The sequence below is a fragment of the Nomascus leucogenys genome, chromosome 18 (genome assembly GCF_006542625.1).
Source record: "Nomascus leucogenys isolate Asia chromosome 18, Asia_NLE_v1, whole genome shotgun sequence".
Taxonomy (NCBI): Eukaryota; Metazoa; Chordata; class Mammalia; order Primates; family Hylobatidae; genus Nomascus; species Nomascus leucogenys.
Genome location: NC_044398.1, coordinates 79,744,348 through 79,763,404, shown reverse-complemented (window position 1 = coordinate 79,763,404; position 19,057 = coordinate 79,744,348). Strand labels below are relative to the sequence as shown.

The window sequence follows — 19,057 nt, the reverse complement described above, 5'->3', positions numbered from 1 at the left end:
CCATGTGCTTTCCAGAGCAAGGGCAGAGAGTGACGCTCACTGTGGTGGGGGAGGAGACCCTCTGCTCCTAGAAAATCACAACAGCATGCGCCTGTGCTATATCCCCGGTTACTACAGCATTCTTTGTTCTTGCCTAACAAGATTACTTCCCTGAACTATAAAACTCCCCCAGTACTGCATAGAGAGGATAGGAGACATGGTGGTCGTGGATAGGAAATGAGGGAATTATGATAGGAAAGTCAGAGGTCCTGTTGCCGACACCCCTTAGGGTGGTGGGAGGCTGGGGTCAGTCCAGAAGCCTTCGGATGGCACCAGGAGGTAGCCCCAGCCAGAAATCCTCAGTTGCTCCAGGACCTCTTCCAGCCCCACACGACAGCTTGGTCCTCCGTGAAAGGAAACTGGTTCAAACATGGCCAATATGCCCAGCAGCCCGTGGGTATTGGGGGGTTCTCCATGTTCTCCCCAGCAAGCCTGTCCCCCAAGACTTATAAGGCTGGCAGCCACACTCATCATTTTTAAATGGCTAATTGGTGAAGGCAGAGTTTTCCCATTCACAGAAGCAGAAAGGAACCCAGTATTTGGTTTGGTTTGATTCTAAAGTGGAGGCCAAGAGCCTCGAAATCAAAGGACAGAGTTGAGGTCCGCCCCTCTACTCACCTTTCCAATGAATGCACCTCGGAATCCCAGACGAAGTCCCCAATATGAAGTGGCATTGTTGTCTGGGATCAATACCCGGGGTTCATCGTCTCGCACCAACAAGGTTAAGGACACGGATACACACGAGGAGTGGGTTTAGGAGCGGAGGTTTAACAGGCAAAAGAAAAAGGAGAACAGCTCTCTCCCTTGTGAGAGTGAGGGGCTTCTGACAGGAAAATCTCAGGTTCAATCATTTCTTATAATGGCTCACAGAACTCAGAAACTTTACTTATGTTTACTGCTTTATCATAAAGGATACAGATGAACAGGCAGTTGAAGAGGTACACAGGGCAAGGTCCAGAAGGGTCCCAGGTGAGCACAGGACCTTTTGTCTTCATGCAGTTTGAGGTGCATCACCTTCTTGGTATGTGGTTGGGGTTAACCAAACCAAAAGCTCTCCAAACCTGTGGTTTATTTTTTAATGGAGGTGCTATCACTTAGGCATGATTGGTTAAATCACTGGCAGTTGGTGGTTCGTCAATCTCCAGCCCTTTTACCCTCTCTGGAGGTCAAGGGGTGGGGCTGCAAATCCCAGACCTCTAATCATGCCTTAGTCTTTCAGGGGATAGCCCCCATCCTGAAGTTGTCTAAAGGATCCCAGCCACCAGTTAGCTCATTGTCATACACTCTTATCACTTGGAGATTCCAAAGGTCTTAGAAGCTCTTGTGTCAGGAACCAAGACCAAGTGTTCTAATAAAAGATGTTTCTATCACCCCTGTCACTCCAAAAACAAGGGTTTCTGGAGATCTGTGCCAGGAACTGGATGAAGATTAAATATAGATATTTTTTATATCACAATATTGCAGCCTACTACTTGCCAGGCACAATTCTAAGCATTTTACATGTGTCCACTTAATTCCTTTAACAGTCCAAATCAGCTATTGCTATATCTCTGTATTACAGATAAGGAAACTCAAGCACGTAGGGGTTAAGGTTAACCAGTGATCTGGCTAGTCTGTACTTTTACCTGATGTTGAGCTGCCATAGAGATTAGATTTTTTTTTTTTTGAGACTGAGTCTTTCTCTGTTGCCGGGCTGGAGTGCAATGGCATGATCTCAGCTCACTGCAACCCCCGCCTCCCGGGTTCAAGTGATTCTCCTGCCTCAGCCTCCCCAGCAGCTGGGACTACAGGCACATGCCACCTCGCCCAGCTAATTTTTGAATTTTCAGTAGGGACGGGGTTTCACCCTGTTGACCAGGATGGTCTCGATCTCTTGACCTCGTCATCCGCCCACTTCAGCCTCCCCAAATGCTGGGATTACAGGCGTGAACCACAGCATCTGTCCAAGACTAGAGATTTTTAAGAAAAGGCAATCCAGATGTCCTAGAAGGTTCATTTCCTTTTTTTGGTGGTTTAGCAAATTTCTGAGTTAGTAAGGCTTCTAGCTGTTATCAGCAGCATTAGTATGTGAACCATAGCTAAGCTGTAGTCCAACAAGGCCATTTCTTCAACAGAGAAGCAAACGTTAAATAATCGACCAGGTATTCATTGGCTCCCTCTTTTTGTATCAACATGCACAATTGTTACAGTGTCAAGTGTTTGTTGGAACCACTTTCCATGGTGCATCCAGCTGTGCCTAGACCAGCAGGTCTTTTTCCAGAAGTCCAAATGGCAGGGGAACCTCTTCACGTTGACCCTTCTCCCTGTAATTTTTTCCCCAATAAACCTTTTCATTATGTTGCTGTATTTATACCCAAATACACGTTATATTTATTTTAGCACCTTGTACATTTTGTTGCCCTTATAAATTGGAGGGGTTTTAAAACTATTTTTTATTCTCAATATTCATTGATGATGTATAGGACTCCTTCTGGCCTGTTTAATGTATGATTGTAAATCCCCCTGAATTTTCTTAGATGTTTGTATTATCTGATTATGACAGTTTTGTCTTTTACATTATTTATTGCCTTGTTGCATTGATTAGGTCCTCTAATATAATGTTGCTTAATAATGAAGATAGATATCCTATCTTATTCTTGACTTTTGGTATAAATTCTTCTAAAGTTTGAGCATTAAACATGATGTTTGTTGTAGATTTTTAGTGGCTACTCTTTAGCAGTTAAAGTAACTTCTCTTTTACTTCCAGTGACACTACTACCTAATTTGAAGAGAGGATTTGGAGTTTTGAGTTTTAAAATACTGTTTTCAAACACATTTTTAGCTAAAAAGTACACACACATAGGGCAGTGTTTTAAAGTTTAGCTACTTCACGGCATATGTGTATACTCACTGAGGTTTTAATTTAATGGCTTATTGGTCATTCACGTATCTTCTTTAGTAAGGTAATTAAATTCTTTTTTTTTTTTTTTTAAAGACAGAGTCTCGCTTTGTCGCCCAGGTTGGAGTGCAGCGGCACAATCTCAGCTCACTGCAACCTCCGCCTCCTGGGTTCAGGCGATTCCCCCTGCCTCAGCCTCCCGAGTAGCTGGGATTACAGGCGCCCGCCACCACGCCCAGCTAATTTTTGTATTTTTAGTAGAGACGGGGTTTCACCATGTTAGCCAGGCTGGTCTCGAACTCCTGACCTCGTGATCCACCCACCTCGGCCTCCCAAAGTGCTGAGATTACAGGTGTGAGCCACTGCACTTGGCCGTAATTAAATCCTTGACCCATTTTAAAATTGCGTGTTTTCCTTTTTATTACTTAATTATAAGAATTCTTATATATTTTGCATACTAGTCCTTTGTTAGATATTTACATTGCACATATATTCTCTCAGTGTGTTAACCATCTTTTCATTTTCTTAATGGTGTCTTTCAAAAAGAAGTTTTTAATTTTGATGGAGTCCAATTTTAATTTTTGTTATGATTGATAGTTTTTGTGTCCTAAGAAATCACTATCTACTCTAAAGTTGTGAAGATATTCTAAAAGTTAGTATTTGTATTGTACAATATCAACTGTTAGTTGAGAATGTGGAGCAACTGCGAGCTCATACATTAGTTGTGAAAATGTAAAATGGTATTAATACGATGTCTTCGGAAAAACAGTTCACTGGTGTCACGGAAAGCTAAGTATACTCTTGCCATGCAATGTAGCAATTCCATTCCTACATATTTACTCAAGAAAAATGAAAACACATGAACACACAAAGATTTATACAATAACGTTCATAGCAACTTTATTCATAATAATAACCAAAAAATCAGAAACAACCCAATGTCCATTGGGGATAAACACATGGATAAACAACGTATCCATAAATGAAGTACAGGCAGTAAAAAGAAGCAAAGTATTGATATATGCAACAAATGAATAAGCTGAAAAACATTATGCTAAGCAAAAGAAGCCATACATATCATTTAATTTTTAAAAATTGTATATAACAGACAAATCTCATCTACAGTGACAGAAAACAGATCAATGTCACTGGTGGCTGGAACTCCTAGTGGGTACTGACTGCAAAGGAGCCCTTCTGGAGTGATGAAGATGTTCTCTCTCGATTGTGGTGGTCGTGGCATGGGTACAGAACACTTGTCAAAAGGCATGGAATTACTCAAGATGGGAGCATGTTTATTGTATGTTAATTATAACTCAATAAAATTGATTTTTTAAAATTCTAAGTACATATATAAATACATTAATGTTTACAGAGCATTAAGAGAAGTGAAAAAGGTTGGGCGCAGTGGCTCATGCCTGTAATCCCAGCACTTTGGGAGGCCGAGGCGGGTGGATCACGAGGTCAGGAGACCGAGACCATCCTGGCTAACAAGGTGAAACCCCGTCTCTACTAAAAATACAAAAAAAATTAGCCGGGCATGGTGGCGGGTGCCTGTAGTCCCAGCTACTCGGGAGGCTGAAGCAGCAGAATGGCGTGAACCCGGGAAGCAGAAATTGCAGTGAGCCGAGATGGTGCCACCACACTCCAGCCTGGGTGACAGAGCGAGACTCTGTCTCAAAAAAAAAAAAACAAAACAAAAGAAGTGAAAAAATAATTCCATGTTTGAGGTTTGGTTTTTTTTTTTGAGACGGAGTCTTGCTCTGTCGCCCAGGCTGGAGTGCAGTGGCGCGATCTCAGCTCACTGCAAGCTCCACCTCCCGGGTTCACGCCATTCTCCCGCATCAGCCTCCCGAGTAGCTGGGACTACAGGCGCCTGCCACCACGCCCGGCTAATTTTTTGTATTTTTAGTAGAGACAGGGTTTCACCGTGTTAGCCAGGATGGTCTCGATATCCTGACCTCGTGATCTGCCCGCCTCAGCCTCCCAAAGTGCTGGAATTACAGGCCTAAGCCACTGTGCCCTGCCGAGATTTGTTTTTTTATAAAGTTACCCAAATTTGTTTTTTAAGTTTAGTAGAATTCTTTTATCAAGACCTGTTTTTAAGTTACCTATGTACCTCTCTAAATGGGATTACAGGCAGTAGCTCTCACACTTCAACATTTATTGTAACCACCTGGAGGATTTGTTAAATCAGATGGCTAGACCCACCCTCAGAGTTTCTGATTCAACAGGCCTGTGATGGGGCTCAAGAATTGCTTTTTTTTTTTTTTTTTTTGAGATGGAGTCTCACTCTGTTGCCCAGGCTGCAGTGCAGTGGTGCGATCTCGGCTCACTGCAACCTCCGCCTCCTGGATTCAAGCGATTCTCCTGCCTCAGCCTCCTGAGTAGCTGGGATTACAGGTGCCCTCCACCACGCCCGGCTAATTTTTGTATTTTTAGTAGAGACAGGGTTTCACCATGTTGGTCAAGCTGGTCTCGAACTCTTGACCTCGTGATCTACCCACCTCAGCCTCCCAAAGTGCTGGGATTATAGGCGGGAGGTACCGCGCTGGCCAAGAATTTGCATTTCTAATGACTTCTTGGGTGATGCTAATGCTACTTACTGGTCCAAACACTACATTTAGAGTCACTGACTGTAGAGATCCTTAAAAGATCCCTAGTCCTCCAAAGAGTCAATTCTTAATGCTTAAAACTTGAACTAGCCTGGGCACAGTGGCTAAAGTCTGTAATCCCAGCACTTTGGGAGGCCTAGGAGAGAGGATCGTTTGAGGCCAGGAGTTGACACGAGCCTGGACAGCACGGCAAGAGTACATCTCTTAAAAAAAAAAAAAAAAAAAAAAAATTCAGCCAGGCGTAGTGGTGCACACACATAGTCTAGCTACTTGAGAAGCTGAATTGGGAGGATCACTTGCGCCTGGGAATTCAAGGCTGCAGTGAGTTGACTGTGCCATTGCACTCCAGCCTGAGACACAGAGTGATACTGCCTCAAAAAAATAAAAATTTAAATTTAAAACAGAAAGACAAAAAACCCAAATTATCCCCTAAGGCTGGCCACGGTGGCTCACGCCTGTAATCCTAGCACTTTGGAAGGCCAAGGTGGGTGGATCACTTGAGGTCAGGAGTTCCGAGACCAGCCTGGCCAACATGGTGAAACCCCAGCACTACTAAAAATACAAAAATTAGCCGGCCATGGTGGCACATGCCTGTAGTCCCAGCAACTCGGGAGGCTGAGGCAGGACAATCACCTGAACCCAGGAGGCGGAGGCTGCAGTGAGCCAAGATCGTGCCACTGCACTCTAACCTGGTTGACAGAGCAAGACTGTCACAAAAACAAAAACAAAAAATAAATAAATTATCCCCTAAGAGGAGTATATCCCAGGAAAGTATAACACCTGAAACTTAAAAGATTATCTGCCCTGATGATAAATGATAGAAAAGAGACAGGCCAGGCCAAAGTTTGTAAACTGGTGGCCTGAAGATAAGTTTTATTTAGCCTCTGTGTTTTTCTAAATTAGATGCCAACATCTGAAACTTGGGAGAACTCACTTTAAAAATCCAGTTTTTATGGCTGGGCACGGTGGCTCACGCTTGTGATCCTAACACTTTGGAAGACTGAGGTGTGCAGATTACTTGAGCTCAGGAGTTCAAGACCAGCCTGGGCAACATAGGAAGACACTGTCTCTACAAAAAAAAACTTTTTAAAAATTAGCCAGGCACAGTGACACACACCTGTGGTCCCAGCTACTAGGGAGTCTGAAGTGGGACCATCACTTGAGTCCAGAAGGTCGAGACTGCAGTGAGCCATGATTGCACCAATGCACTCCAGCCTGGGGAACAGAGCAAGCAAGGCCTTGTCTCAAACAAACAAACAAAAAATTCAGTTTTTAGTTTAAGTATCATTCCCAGAAGAAAAAAACAGGCTGAGGCCAAATAATGGTTACCTCACTTTAAAAACTTTTTTATTTTTTTGAATTAAGTAACAAAATTTAAAAGATACAAAAGGATGTACAGTGAAAAGTATATCTCCCTTCTATCCCTGATCCCCAGCCTCTCAGAGGCTGCCTCCTTTAGATGGGATGGGTGCTTTCCAGATGTCCCCACTCTGCATCAACTGGCCACCTTTCACTTATCTGCACTGTCTGCCTGACCCCTTTAGACATCTGAGCTGCCTCCCAATCCATTTTACCGCACCTCTCCTGCATCCCCGTAACACTTGGCATGTCCTTAGCACTTTCACACAAGCTTCTTTACAAGGCTGTGTCTTTTTAGATGGGGAGATTCACAGATGCATGAGGTTAGGTTTACATCTGCTTTTGACTATCTACATCCCTGATAACTAGGACTGTGTCAGACTCATGGCAGATGTACAAGTTTGTTGAGTGAATTAATAAATTAATGAATGGGCAAATTGTGTATTGTTTCCAGAGTCCTGAGGTGTGATGCAAATAGCAATTCAGTCAGGTGAAATCAATAATTTAGATCCCATCAGGATCCCAGCCGAGTCCCCAGTCCATCTTGTAATACTTCTCCCCCGAACAGACTTAGATTACCTGGAAATAATGAACCCTTTGCCCTTACAGAACTGGATCCAAAGCGGATACTAGGGGACTCTAATACTACTTCTCAGAAGTGTGACAACCTCCTGTACCCTTTTTCTCCTTACTACAGGGCCCGAGGACTGAAACTTCTTACCTTTTCTCCTAAACTCTGCCACCCACTAATGGCCTCAGGACTGGGATTCCACTAACCCACTCCCCAAGGGCTGATTGCACCCTTTCTTTGTCACCACTCATGAAATCATTTCATGCTATGAATTTGCCAACTATTCTAGAGATAAAGCTGAACACAGACATGACCACAAACATGAGGAAGTTATAAAGTATTGAGAAATCCTTCTAGAAGCGGATGCAATGCCACACCACTGAGCACGAGATCTGGCTTCCTGAGCAGTTACTAAAGGACGAGATGACACAGCCCTGTGGGCAAACTAGGATCAATGGGAAATGGAAGAACTTAGGAAAGTAAGTTACTTCTCCTTCCTCTCTTCAATGGACTGCTCAGAGGGACAGTTTCTCCTTATAAACCTTCTGGAGAAGCCCCACACTCTAAGTGAACACACTTGCTGGGAGGCTCCTGTATCTCATCACAGCTTGTCATGAAGCCTGGCCACTGCAGTAACACAATGCATCACGTTTTTCCTTGCTTTGCTTTCCCTTTTCTTCCACACTCCCCTGCCCCTAGATCTGCCCCTCCCTAATAAAGTAACAATACTTTCATCTTTGCCTCAGGTTCTACTTCCTAGGGGACCTAAGTTAAGAAATTCTTGTTGCTGGCCAGGTGTGGTGGCTCACGCCTGTAATCCCAGCACTTTGGGAGGCCGAGGCAGGTGGATCACGAGGTCAGGAGATTGAGACCATCCTGGCTAACACAGTGAAACCCCGTCTCCACTAAAAATACAAAAAATTAGCCAGGCGTGGTGGCGGGCGCCTGTAGTCCCAGCTACTTGGGAGGCTGAGGCAGGAGAATGGCATGAAGCCGGGAGGCGGAGCTTGCAGTAAGCCGAGATCGTGCCACTGCACTCCAGCCTGGGCGACAGAGTGAGACTCCATCTCAAAAAAAAAAATTCCTCTTGTTGTAGTTTATTGTTGTTGTAATTTTTGTTTGTTGTAATTTCTAGGGTAACGACTGAAAGAATAAAAAGTATACAATTTTCAAACTAGTGAGGAAAAACACAGAATGGTAGAAAGTAAGTAATCAAAAAGAAGGCAAGAAGGAACAGACAGTGTCAAATATGCAGTTAAAAAAATTTAAGCCGGGCACGGCAGCTCACGCTTGTAATCCCAGCACTTTGGGAGGCCGAGGCGGGCGGATCACGAGGTCAGGAGATAGAGACCACGGTGAAACCCCGTCTCTACTAAAAATACAAAAAATTAGCCGGGCGTGGTGGCGGGCGCCTGTAGTCCCAGCTACTTGGAGAGGCTAAGGCAGGAGAATGGCATGAACCCGGCAGGCGGAGCTTGCAGTGAGCCGAGACTGCGCCACTGCACTCCAGCCTGGGCGACAGAGCAAGACTCCGTCTCAAAAAAAAAAAAATTTTTTTTTAAAAAAGGAAAGATGGAATTGTTGGAACCAATAACATAAACATAATAGATTAAACCCAAATATATCAGTGGTAATCTTTTAATAAACAAATATAATAAATATATTTGTTTATTAAATATAAAATGTACACAGTAAATATAAATGAACTAAATGTTTTAGTTAAAAGACAAACAGAATAAAAATTATGAAATAAAAATGTATACACTTGAAAGTATTTAAAATAAATCTAATTTTCATAATGAATTTTAAGCATTAAGGAGTTTTATAACCGAATAGTGGAACTCAGAAAGACATCCTATTCAGAAGGCTCTCTCATGTTAATAGTTCCTTCACTACTGTAGTATACTGTAGAGTTTCAGGAAAAAAATTAAAGGCCAAAACTGTCTTACATTACCATTTCTATTTCTGCAATCTTCAACAAACCAAAATTTTCTCTGTAATTGTGAAAAAAAGAACTCCTCCTTAAGCATAACTAAAATTTTGCCTTAACCTTATCAAACACCCAAAACTGTAGAAAGAGATAAAGCTGTTAAAAGAGACATGGATATCCCTTTTTATCAGGTCAAGAGGGTAAGTCTCTAATAGAGAGTTCTAGTAACTTTTCAACAGGTAACTAATGAAGGCCTTCCTTCTAAACCAGATAGGGGGAGAGAGAATGCTCTAAGAGTATTAAAGGCATCTCCTGCAAGTCACTGATACCTTTGTTGACAGAGCAGATGGAAGAAAATAGCAGTTACCGGTTACCTATAGCTGAAATTTGTTTCCACATAAAGAACCACTGGGTCCAGGCTCATGTAGTATGACTCCTGAGAGAAACTCCTGTTACTCTGATCACATTGTGTGTGTGCACGCGCATTAGAAATGCATATTCTTGGGCTCCCCTCAAGATTTATTGAATACACTCTCCAGGGTGGGATTACGTTGTCTTCACTGATAATGTTCTTAACTGAAAATTCTTAGTTATAAAATCATAAATTTCGGCCAGGCACGGTGGCCGAGGTGGGTGGATGACCTGAGGTCAGGAGTTGGAGACCAGCCTGATCAACAAGGTAAAACCCCATCTCTACTAAAAATACAAAAATGAGCTAGGCATGGTGGCAGGCGCCTGTAGTCCCAGCTACTCAGGAGGCTGAGACAGGAGAATTGCTTGAGCCCGGGAGGTGGAGGTTGCAGTGAGCCAAGATCACACCGCTGCACTCCAGCCTGGGCGATGGAGCAAGACTCCATCTCAAAAAAAAAAAAATCACAAATTTCATAGTGAAACTCAATCTGGAGTACTTGAAGTTTATATACATAAAATAGACATATCTTTGCTATGAAAGCCTGATTTACTCTTTTTTTTTTTTTTTTGAGATGGAGTCTCGCTCTGTCACCCAGGCTGGAGTGCAGTGGAGCGATCTCGGCTCACTGCAAGCTCCGCCTCCCGGGTTCACGCCATTCTGTCTCAGCCTTCTGAGTAGCTGGGACTACAGGCGCCCGCCACGACACCCGGCTAATTTTTTGCATTTTTAGTAGAGACGGGGTTTCACCGTGTTAGCCAGAATGGTCTCGATCTCCGGACCTCGTGATCCGCCCGTCTCGGCCGAAAGCCTGATCTACTCTTAACTGGGTATAACCAGAAAAGAGTTCTGCCTATAATGATATATCTGCATTGAATCTAAAACACAGACTTCATCATACATTCTCACCTGAATTTCTCTAATGACCCAGAGTAAAGCAAAAGGTTTAGCACATGACAGTGAAAGGATCTGAATCTCACTTTCTATCAAACTTTTAGAGCTCTGTTAACCATGGTTAGTATCAACTATGATTTTAGGCAGCTTTGCTTATAGTAAAAATAACTCGTAATTGTTATGTATCTGGATTGGGATGCACTACAAATAATCTAATGGAGAGTTCAAGCTTTAGGCTTTCCTGAGTGTAGTGACTCTTCAAATTGACACATCCCTTGTGGATACCCTGGAAGCTGTGTTTATGGAATTGTTAAGAGATACTGGCTCTTTGATGCCTGTGGAGGATCTTATCTCCTTGCACCTAAATTGTACTAGTGGACTGCTACAAGGACTTCCACTGCTAATGAGGACTGATGCTGTGCTGGCAGGCTGTTGTTTCTGTTTAATATCCTTTTGAGTAAGCGGATACCAAGTATGGCCATGGCAGTCCTGTGAGTTTGAATGTTTAATGTGAAGTGACTTCTGTTGGTCATAGCCACAAATAATTTCAGATATACTAACTTGATAAACATATTCCAGATGTTTGGTTAAACCTAGAAAGACCTCTTTGGTGGATGTAGCAGTACATCATTTCATATGTATTAATTTCATAACTTTTTTTTTTTTTGAGATGGAGTCTCACTCTAGGGTGGAGTGCAGTGGCACAATCTCGGCTCACTGCAACCTCCACCTCCTGGGTTCAAGCGATTCTCCTACCTCAGCCTCCCAAGTAGCTGGGACTACAGGCATGAACCACCATGCCCAGCTAATTATTTTTTGTATTTTTAGTAGTGACAGGGTTTCACCACGTTGGCCAGGCTGGTCTTGAACTCCTGACCTCAGGTGATCTGCCCACCTCAGCCTCCCAAAGTGTTGTGATTACAGGCGTGAGCCACAGCGCCCAGCCTAATTTCATAACTATTGATAAATTTTCATCTTACACTGAATTTATGTTTAGACTTAACTTTCTTCTTACACTAAATTAATGAATTAACATAAATCATAAAGATTCTGTATTCAACTATAAAAACATAAAATTATCACACCAATTTAATTATTATAAATAGTTTATACATACTGCATAATGACTTTGAAAACAGTATAACTCAAAATAATAGAAAACAAAATTAATTGAATGAAGTACTACTGAATTTCAGGTATTTCTGTGACAACACAAATTTAAAATTTAATAAAACATTACCTTTTCTTAGTAAAAAGTTTCTTAAGTCAGATTATCCTTTCATGTTTTAAATGAAGCTTCTTCTAAAGAAGTCATTTTATTCACAGTTGCAAATTTCTTTTTAACACATACAATGCATACTACATGCTGGAATCAAACACCTGAAGAAGCTGGAATCTTATGAATACAGCCAGGGCAACAGTGTAGAGAATCATGAACAAAAACATCACAGTCCACACAGAAAACATTTTGGCACACAGCACAAACATAAACCTGTAGTGAAAAGAAGAAAAGTGATAGTTTCCAAAAGTTAATTACAGCACAGCTAGATGACATTCAAGGTGTGCTTTGCTCTTTTATATCTCTACCAATTTTTTCCCACTACCTACTTTATTACTTCCAATGTACTCTATATTCTCAAATCTAAGGCAATTAATTTTTCCCCAAAACTGTCCCTTAGAAATGAAGGAATGATTTTGTTTTTGAGTCTTTAAAGTCTATTCTATTATAGTTCACTCTCAATTATTTCATTCTAAGATTTAGGAAAGACATATGAGCTTCAAACCAGCGCTACTTTTGAATGCTTAGCAAGACCACCTGATTGATTCAATTAAAAAGAGAAGCATAAAAATTTAACATAGATTTAGTTATTCTTAGGGAATGACCTCACAATTGCAAAAGTTATATTTCCCTTTCAAGTAAACCTTTAAAAAAATATGTCAAATGACACAGATAAGACAAACAGAAAGTAAAAAACTACATTTGTTTTTTCAGCATTACATATATGAGTACTTGCACCTTGGGATAAAATTTCCAGGGCAGCTTCATACACAGATTGAAAAATCACTAAATCTCAGAAGTATTTGGCTTTGGATAAAAAATAAAAAATAAAATGAATGAATAAATAAATCTCAAACAACACAGACAATGAACTATTCTTAAAAACTCAAATGAGGCCGGGTGTGGTGGCTCATGCCTGTAATCCCAGCACTTTGGGAGGCCAAGGCAGGCAGATTGCTTGAGCCCAGGAGTTCAAGACCAGCTGGTCAACATGGTGAAACCCAGTCTCTACTAAAAATACAAAAATTGGCTGGGCATGGTGGTGCACGCCTATAATCCCAGCTTCTTGGGAGGCTAGGCACGAGAATCACTTGAACTTGGGAGGCAGAGGTTGCAGTGAGCCAAGATCGCATCACGGCACTGCAACCTGGGTGACAGAGCAAGAGTCTGTCTCAGAAAATAAAACCAAAAAACTGTCAAATGATTCAAAAAGTGGTTCCAGTTAAGAGGAAGCTACTGATGTCAAAGAGGTATATAAAATTTAATAAAATTACTTTATAAATTGTTACTGTGGAATAGCAATACTTCTAATTATTATTTTATATATAGTTTTAAATAAGAACATGTAACTAAATTAAAAATTAAAGCTAGACAGTGATCCATATTATTTACATCTATACCAGTTTATATATTAAAGTTGGCCCTCTTCAAACTTTAAAAAAATATTTTCTCATTGGCATAATGGAAGAATCACCTATTATCTGTGGCCACCTTAAACAACTCCAATGTGTTATCACACAGCTTAAAGTATAATATGAAGAAAATATTTTAAATACTTTAAGACTAAATGCAGTTTAGCTTGAAAGCTAAAGACAAATTACATGTTTTACAAGGGTGTACCAAAGTAGACAAAACAATCAAAGAATTTAAAAAAAGAAGAAAAAAATTTTTTAAAAAGATGAATTACAAAATATCTTTATAGCAAAAATTAGAATGCACAATAACAAAACTACTATTTAAACTATTTTGTTCCCATTTTACCTTCATCTGTTGTCATTATCTTGACAAGAAATAAACTGATATGAGCCTGGTCTTTAACAACCTGTTGAAAACTTATAGTATCATTTATTTCAATATTTCTTGTACATTACTTAATATTAAGAAAGCCAAAGAACTTACATGTTGGTCTTTCAATTCCCCCTGACATCCATAACAAAATCTGAAAAAAAAGTTTAACAATCAGTTTTTTCTTAGAATTCACTCATTAAAATAGTTCAGCAAAATCTCAATAACTAGGATCCTTTAAATAATATGTACTTGTCTTCACACATGACTTTCAGGAAAAAGAGTTAAGAATACCAATAGGCCAGGCATGGTGACTCATGCCTGTAATCCCAGCACTTTGGGAGGCCGAGGCAGGTGGATCATCTGAGGTTGGGAGTTCGTGACCAGCCTGGCCAACATGGCGAAACCCCGTTTCTACTAAAAATACAAAAATTAGCTGGGCGTGATGGCAGGCGCCTGTAATCCCAGCTACTCGGGAGGCTGAGGCAGGAGAATTGCTTGAACCCAGGAGGCAGAGGTTGCAGTGAGCCGAGATGGTGTCATTGCACTCCACACTGAGCAACGGGAGCAAAACTCCGTCTCAAAAAAAAAAAAAAAAAAAAAAAAGAATACCAATAATTAAAAAAAATTCCACAGTATATACAGGGTCATCTGACAGCCCAAAATTTAGTTTATATTTTAATTAAGGTTAAATGTGAGCATGCTTTATTTTTCTTTTTTTTCTAGTCAGGGTCTTGCTTTGTCTCAAAGGCTGGAGTGCAGAGGTGCTATCACAGCTCACTATAGCCTCAACCTCCTGGGTTCAAGTGATCCTCCTGCCTCAGCCTCCTGAGTAGCTGGAACTACAGGCATACATCTCCATGCCTGGCTAGTTTTTTATTGAGGCAGGGTCTCGCTATATTTAGACCTTTTATTGAGGCTGGTCTCGAATGCCTGGGCTCAAGCAATCCTCCCATCTTGGCTCCCCAAAGTGTTAGGATTATAGGCATGAGCCATCATGCCCAGCCAGAAGCACTTTCAAGCTTTTGTTTGATAGCCACTTATTCTAATAAGTGCTACTTTGTGATCCTTCACAGTTATTGGCTATGAATTTCCAACTATGAAAGAAGAGAATTTAATTCTCTTTCAACCATCTTGAACCCAGTAATGCATAAATATGTAACTAGTGTCATTCTCAATTCTTTCTACATAGTTAAGTCTTCCTTTTGGATAGAACAATAATCAATGTTTAGTTTACCATGCCTATAAAAATATTCTCAGCTAAGCCATAAGTTTTTCCCTATTTAAAACATTTTTTTCCTGGAAATACTGTGTTGCTATTCCCAAGGTTAGTTTCCTATGTAATTGACACTAATTCAGGCCCAGTCTTCTCCGGAATAGTCTAACTGTCCTCTCAATATGTTCAAACACATCAGGAGTTCTGCAGTTTTCATCCCCTTAGTGATCTCTCTCCTGGAGCATTCTGACTGTCTCCAAACTGGACGGTTCCCCATATGTGACACACAGGTATCATTCTGGAATTTCTCCTTACCATCATCCTAGGCCGTTCTTCAGCCTGTTTTGAATTAGATACATATTACTAGATCCCATGTCACTCTCTTTCTCAGTTCCTTTGAATCACCTACCTCTTCCAGACCTTCCCCAGAAAAATCTCTTTTTGAGACCTTACAAGTCTGAAAATGTCTTTATTCTACCTACACTTAACTGATAGCTTGTTTGGGTATCTAACTTGGTAACAATTTTCACTATAAACTTTGAAGGTGACTGCTCCCTCTCTGCATCCAGTGTGGCTAATGAGAAGCCAAACAATTTTAATTCCAGTACCTTTGTGTGTGACCTAGTTTTTCCTCTCTGGAAATGTTTAGGGTTAATGATTTATTGTGTATTCTGAAATTTCATAATTATGGAGTCTGCCTTCCTTCAATACATTAGGCACTTGGCAGTCCCTTTCTTTTATCTTTGTTGTAGAGATGAGGTCTTGCTGTGTGACCCAGGCTGGCCTGGAACTCCTGGTCTCAAGTGATCCCCCAGTCTCGGCCTCCCAAAGTGCAAGGATTAAAGCTATGAGCCGCCCTTCCCAGCCAACAGGCCCTTTCAATCTAGAAAGTTCTGTCCTTCAATAGAAAATGTCTTTGAACTATGTCTTTGATGATTTTCTATCCTACTTTTTTTCTTTTTTTCTGATATCATTCTCATATTGGACCTTCTGGATAAATCCACCAGTATTCTTATCTTTACTGTCCTATTTGAACCTCTTTATTTTACTCCTTTTATTGTACTTTCTGGAATATTTCTTCACCTCTATCTTCTATAGTACTGGGTTTTTCTTTTCTACTATATTTAACCTCAACCATAAGCAAATAAATACCAAGCTAAAACAATGAGACTTTTTTTTTCTTTTGCCTGTGAGTTTTGGCCAATATAAAAAGTTTCATAATACCTAACGTTGGCTAAATGTGGGAAAACAATAAATGAAACTTCTTTGAAGAATAACTTTACAATATCTATCAAAATTCATGAAACACGTAAAACTCTTGACTCAGTAATTTTACCTCTAGGAATTTACCATTAATTTATACTTGTACAAGTGTTCAAAAATATAGATATAAGCATTATTTGTTAATAGCAAAAAAAAATCTTAAATATCCAACAGGAAGCAATTAGTTATATAAACCATAATTATGTGAAATATGCAACAATTTCAAAAACAACATTGATCTAGATATGGTGATACTAAATGACTTCCAAATGATTTAAGTGTGAAAAGCAAGATGGATACATAATTGTCTTCTGCTAGCCAGTAAGTGTTTAATGTGATTCCTAAATCCTGGATGTTTTTTTTTTTTTTTTTTTTTTGATTGAGTTTCACTCTTGTCGCCCAGCTGGAGTGCAATGGTGTGATCTTGGCTCACTGCAACCTCTGCCTCCCAGGTGCAAGTGATTCTCCTGCCTCAGCCTACTGAGTAGCTGGGGATTACAGGCACCTCCCACCACACCCGGCTAATTTTTGTATTTTTAGTAGAGACAGTGTTTCACCATGTTGACCAGGCTGGTCTTGAACCGCTGACCTCAAGTGATCCACCTGCCTCAGTCTCCCAAAGTGCTGGGATTACAGGCGTGAGCCACCGCACCCAGCTGATCCTAGATGTTCTTAAAAGTAGTAAATCTTTATTTTCTGAAAACTATTCTATAAAAGATTGACTACCTCTATTTCAGACCTTATTTGTTGTATTTCACACAAATAGCATTCATAAAAATACTTAAAGATTTTAGATAAATTATGTTATGCCAGGTTTTTTTTTTTTTTTTTTTTTGAGACGGAGTTTCGCTCTTGTTGCCCAGGCTGGAGTGCAATGGCACGATCTTGGCTCACTGCAACCTCTGCCTCTCGAGTTCAGGTGATTCTCCTGACTTAGCCTCCTGAGTAGCTGGGATTACAGGTATGCGCCACCACACTGGGCTAATTTTGTATTTTTAGTAGAGATGGGGTTTCTCCATGTTGTTCACGCTGGTGTTGAACTCCTACCTCAGGTGATCCGCCTGCCTTGGCCTCCAAAAGTGCTGGGATTACAGGCATGAGCCACTGTGCCCGGCTTTTTTTTTTCTTTTTTAAGGACGCTGTCTCACTATGTTGCCCAGGCTAGTCTTCAAATCCTGGCCTCAAGTGACCCTCCCACCTCAGCCTCCCAAAGTGCTGAATGAGCCTCTTATTTTCAGGAGTGTGCTATGACTGGATTGTACTGGCTCAAAAGGATATATTGTTAAATATGTATTCAAGAGAGCTGGTTATTAATTGGTAGCTAAAAACTGGCCATGGTGGGAGTATTCAAACCATGGAAATCAGCAAATACTACCAATCAGGGCTTTTTTTCTTTTCCTTCTGGAAAACTGATTTAGTAGTACAATCATCACCCTTATTTATACATAGGTGGGTTTAGTGAAATTATTTGGCTTCTGGAGATTCAGGTCTATTTAGCAATGAGTCATTTCAATCATAACCATGGCATTCTTTGTCTCATTTTCCGTATTAGAAGTACTCTTGTCCAAGTTAATCGGATTATTTTTTAAGGTAGTAACAATCTATTCAAACATTAGCTTACCACTTATAACAGATATAAATTAGTCCAAACTGAAATACCTTTCTCCATTATGTTCTTCTAGGAGAATTTCTTGAAAAGCATCCAAAGGAAACAAATGATGGTAAGACCGTGCCAAGTGGGGAGCAGACACCAAAGTAAGACCTAACACATTAAGCAGAGAGACATGTTGAGTAGTCCAAACCTCATGAAGACAACAGCTGAAAAGCCAAAAGATGTAACTTCAGCACAATATTTTCAGTTTCTTTTAGGATGGCAGTTATTAATTTTACCTGTGGCTGTAACAGAAGATTGTAGGATGGAGTCTTAGTTCTGTCACTAAGTGTGTAACCAACCTGTCTTGGTCTATTTGCTTACTTATATTATAAATGAAATAAAATTCGACAATTCTATTAGTTTAATTCTTCATTCTTATATATATTTACTTTATAAAGGAAAGAGATGGAAAAATGTCTACTACATCTACTGCACTGCCTTTAAAGAATATACTTTTTTCAGAAAGAGGATCAGGAACTAGAATGCTACATTTATACCTGGAAGTGGAGTACTGGGCACTCAATTTAAAAAGTAATCTATCTTTCTTTGCACAGATTAAATCCAGAAACATAGGAATAACTTAACATTTACATTAATTTTAGCAGCAATACAGATAAGAAGTCATTCAAGATTTACTGAATAATGAATAGTTGGTTTCTTACCACAGATTTTACATTCAACAGGTAGCTCACAGTACTTTGCCCGACATTGTGGGCAGAAATAACCTCCTAATGTAAGCCCTGGCTCGGTATTGCCATCCAAATGCCTGTAGGGGGAGAAAGGTAATATATAATGATCTGAAAAGTTAGAGCAGGAAAGCACACTATCGTGACCTTAAAATATTGACATTATTTAAAAATCTATTTAAAAGTCTGTGTTTTTGGCCGGGCGCAGTGGCTCACACCTGTAATCCCAGCACTTTGGGAGGCCAAGGCGGGTGGATCACGAGGTCAGGAGTTCAAGACCAGCCTGGTCAACATGGTGAAGCCCCGTCTCTACTAAAAAATACAAAAATTAGCCAGGCACCTGTAATCCCAGCTACCTCGGAGGCTGAAGCAGAATTGCTTGAACCCAGGAGGCTGAGGTTGCAATGAGCTGAGATTGCACCACTGCACTCCAGCCTGGGTGACAAGAGTGAAATTCCATCTCAAAAAAAAACCAAAAGAAG

General features: G+C 40.6%; 1 protein-coding gene across 2 annotated transcripts in view; it reads right to left on the bottom strand.

The window, feature by feature from the left end:
• Positions 1–11,731: 11,731 nt before the first annotated feature.
• The window catches only part of LOC100582721 (general transcription factor IIH subunit 2), a 34,040-nt gene continuing 26,714 nt past the window's right edge, over positions 11,732–19,057 (bottom strand). For both annotated transcript variants that reach the window (XM_003266028.3, XM_030799003.1), the window contains exons 13-16: positions 18,552–18,655; positions 17,895–17,997; positions 13,871–13,910; positions 11,732–12,184 (exon numbers count right to left, since the gene is read on the bottom strand). In XM_003266028.3, coding sequence (XP_003266076.2) covers positions 12,065–12,184; positions 13,871–13,910; positions 17,895–17,997; positions 18,552–18,655 — 367 coding nt within the window. In that variant the 3' untranslated portion in view covers positions 11,732–12,064. The remainder of the gene's footprint in view (positions 12,185–13,870; positions 13,911–17,894; positions 17,998–18,551; positions 18,656–19,057) is intronic.